Here is a 3,149-nt window from a genome sequence, read left to right as displayed (position 1 = left end):
TCTGGAAAATGCTTGCAATTGACTTTCATACAAACTGTTCATGACATGTGCCAAGTTGAATGCGAAACGGAGTTCGTATGGGATCAGCTAGTATTTTATAAAATTTCCAATATTGTCAAAAATGCAAATATAGAAAATGTCAAAACTGATCAAAGTTCGTATAGTGTCAAAAATTGAAGCAATTGTTTAATATGTTCAAAATCAGAAACATCAATAGAAGACAATGTGTTACATAATTACAAAATCTTCGAATTGAATAAAATTATTATTTATGAGTTTTCGAAAAATTCTACAGGAATGAAACTTCCATCCGATGAACATATAGATGAAACCTGCAACTATTTATTTTACCAAAAAGTAGAATCTTCATGCTCCATTGTAGAAACCTTCTGCCGGGGTCACAGCCAACCTAAATAAACTCTGTTGAATAGAAGTATTTTCGAAAAAGGACACATTCTATACGGTTGAAACATCGATAAAAAAAAACCTTTTGATAAAAACCTTTGTCAGTTTGTCGGAGAAAACATTGAAACTCATCAATTACCTGTTGAACGACCTCGTTAATCTCCGGATCCCTTACCTGGACCACGGATACGATCGCGATCAACCAAAGCCAACAACCAACATTACCTGTATCCGGGCTTCCGGTAGCTGGATCCGCTCCGAAAGCCGCTCCCTGGCAAACACATCCGGATAGTGAGTCCGCTCGAATTCTGCTTGATGTGGGTGGGCGTACGGAGAAACGATGCGGAGGGGGGGTTAAAAAGTGAAGAGTAAGGCGTAAGTTAAAATATGATACGGTATCTACATCGTAGATCGATCGAGGATCGGATTTTAGTTGAGAATCCTTCGAGGGCAAGTTACCTCTTTCCAGGTTCTCGATCTGCTCATTGGTAAAAGAAGTCCGGTTACGTTGCAGTTTGCGCTTCAGCTTCAGCCTTAGCTCAGAATCTTCGTCGTCCTCGGATGAGTATTTGTCCGACATGTCTTCACCTGTGATTTTCAAGGGGGCACTTGTTATGATAGGGTTACGATCATGTTTTGGATAGATCAGAAGTCACCTGGTTTCGATTGTGGTTGTGGTTGATCCGTGGGACTTTTGAGCGACAGATGCGAAATGGGATGTGAGCTAAAATTGAACTGTCCGCCTCCGATGTTCTGGCACCAGGTCCAGTGACTGCTGGTGTTGTTGAAGAGTTTGATCTTCTCGTAGACCGTTTCGTTGCTGGGTGTTGAAGTTTCCTTGTTCGAGGCCAAATTGCGTAAAACTCGATTGATGGAAGATACCTTTGGGATCGAGAGATCGGGTCATGATCTTGGAAAAACAGGTCGTGGTTTAACTTACGCTAGGAATGTTATCATTGTTACAAACGCCTTCAGACAAAAGTCGATCGCGAATTTCCCAGGCGAAAATGCTCGGACATTCGGCCTTGTAGTCCGAGATCTTGTTGACAACCGGAGCTGTGGCCACCCTGGGCTTGCTGCCTCCGATGGCCCTCGGCTTGATCGATCCCGTTTCGTAGTAGCGACCCAGAATCTTGCTCACGCATCCATTAGAAACCTGCAGGATGCGTGAGATGTCACAGGGCCGAGCTCCCGAGTGAGCCAACTCGACGATCTTCTGGCGCGTCGAATCCGGCAACGGTCGCCCATTCACGTAGACCCCGCCCAGCTGATTGATGCCACTGTGGCCGGACGCGTTGCACCCGAAGATCGAATTGACACTCTGAATGTTGCTCTGAATTTGCATGGCGCCGGTCGGTCCGGATGCGAAGCCTGTAAAAAAAAATGATCACCTTATATCAACTTGAAATTTCTTAAAAATTATAAAATCTAGAAAGATCGACAAGTTGTATTAAAGATTGAGAAAACTTCAGAACAATCCCTCGAAAACCTCATTTCCAACGATTTTCAAACGTGCGAAAACGCCCCGTCACGAAATAAACGGTCATGTGGAACTAATCCCTCGCCTAGACTGCGGAATGAAAATTTTCAAATTAATAACAGTTCAATGCACAAAACCGATAATCGTTGATAACTTCCCCCAAAACTAAACTACAAAGAAACCGTTTTCGAATTCTTGCCCCCAAAACCATTCTCCACAATCCTGTCACAAAATATCACGAAAATTTCGCGCAAAAATTTAAAAATTTCGACCACACAATCAGTGGTTACAAGTTACGCTTGAACGACACGACGCACTTACCTGGAGCAAAACCGAGCATCAAACGTGCTGCTGTTGCCTATCTGTAGGGGTTTCTCAGTCGCTCCGCGGCTTTTATTGGCGCTCACAACTGTTTGGTAACGCAACGAACGCAACGGAATAGGTGAGTGCCTCGCAGTGAGATCAGCGAGTGCCGCATTTGAGTGAAATGCGCACGGTGTGTCGATCCGATAGCGGCTGAGTGAGCGCATGTGTGACATTTGCACATGCGCTCACGAGGTTTTTGACAGTTCGATTGGAGGATAACGGTCACTCACTAGGTGAGGCAGTGTTGGAAGATTTCTAAGAAGTAATATTCTGTACAAATCTCCATCTGAAGTCTGAAATCTGAAACTGAATTCCGAATCTGAATTCTGAATCTGAATTCTGAATCTGAATCTGAGTTCTGAATCTGAATTTTGAAGCTGAATTCTGAAACTGACTTCTGAATCTGAGTTCTTAATCTGAATTCTGAATCTGAATTCCGAATCTGAATTCCGAATGTGAATTCTGAATCTGAATTCTGAATCTGAACTCTGAATCTCCATTCTGAATTCTGAATCTGATTTCTGAATCTGAATTCTGAATCTGAATTCTGCATCTGAACTCTGAATCTGAATTCTGAATTTGAATTCTGAATCTGGATTCTGAATCTGAATTTTGAATCTGAATTCTGAATCTGAATTCTGAATCTAAATTCTGAATTCTGAATCTGAATTCTGAATCTGAATTCTGAATCTGAATTCTGAATCTGAATTCTGAATCTGAATTCTGAATCTGAATTCTGATTCTGAATTCTGATCCTGAATTCTGAATCTGAATTCGGAATCTGAATTCTGAATCTGAATTCTGAAATCTGAATCTGAATTCTGAATCTGAATTCGGAATCTGAATTCTGAATCTGAATTCTGATTCTGAATTCTGATCTTGAATTCTGAATCTGAAT

The 3,149-nt window shown here is 41.9% G+C and overlaps 1 protein-coding gene across 2 annotated transcripts; it reads right to left on the bottom strand.

Annotated features, from left to right (window-relative positions):
- Positions 1 to 314: 314 nt before the first annotated feature.
- LOC129753849 (paired box protein Pax-6) lies at positions 315 to 2,291 on the bottom strand. 2 transcript variants are annotated; one of them, XM_055749700.1, is made up of 5 exons: positions 2,207 to 2,291; positions 1,346 to 1,776; positions 1,062 to 1,287; positions 865 to 993; positions 315 to 716 (listed from the first exon to the last, which is right to left on the bottom strand). In XM_055749700.1, the coding sequence occupies exons 1-5, from the start codon at positions 2,223 to 2,225 to the stop codon at positions 604 to 606; spliced, it is 918 nt and encodes a 305-aa protein (XP_055605675.1). In that variant the 5' UTR covers positions 2,226 to 2,291; the 3' UTR covers positions 315 to 603. The 2 variants fall into 2 exon arrangements, with proteins under 2 accessions (XP_055605675.1, XP_055605681.1); XM_055749706.1 differs by having other exon boundaries at positions 315 to 713.
- Between the last annotated feature and the right edge of the window lie 858 nt (positions 2,292 to 3,149).

This window comes from Uranotaenia lowii, chromosome 1, assembly GCF_029784155.1.
Source record: "Uranotaenia lowii strain MFRU-FL chromosome 1, ASM2978415v1, whole genome shotgun sequence".
NCBI lineage: Eukaryota > Metazoa > Arthropoda > Insecta > Diptera > Culicidae > Uranotaenia > Uranotaenia lowii.
The sequence above is the reverse complement of the archived record's forward strand: the minus strand, read 5'-3'. Positions and strand labels throughout refer to the sequence as shown.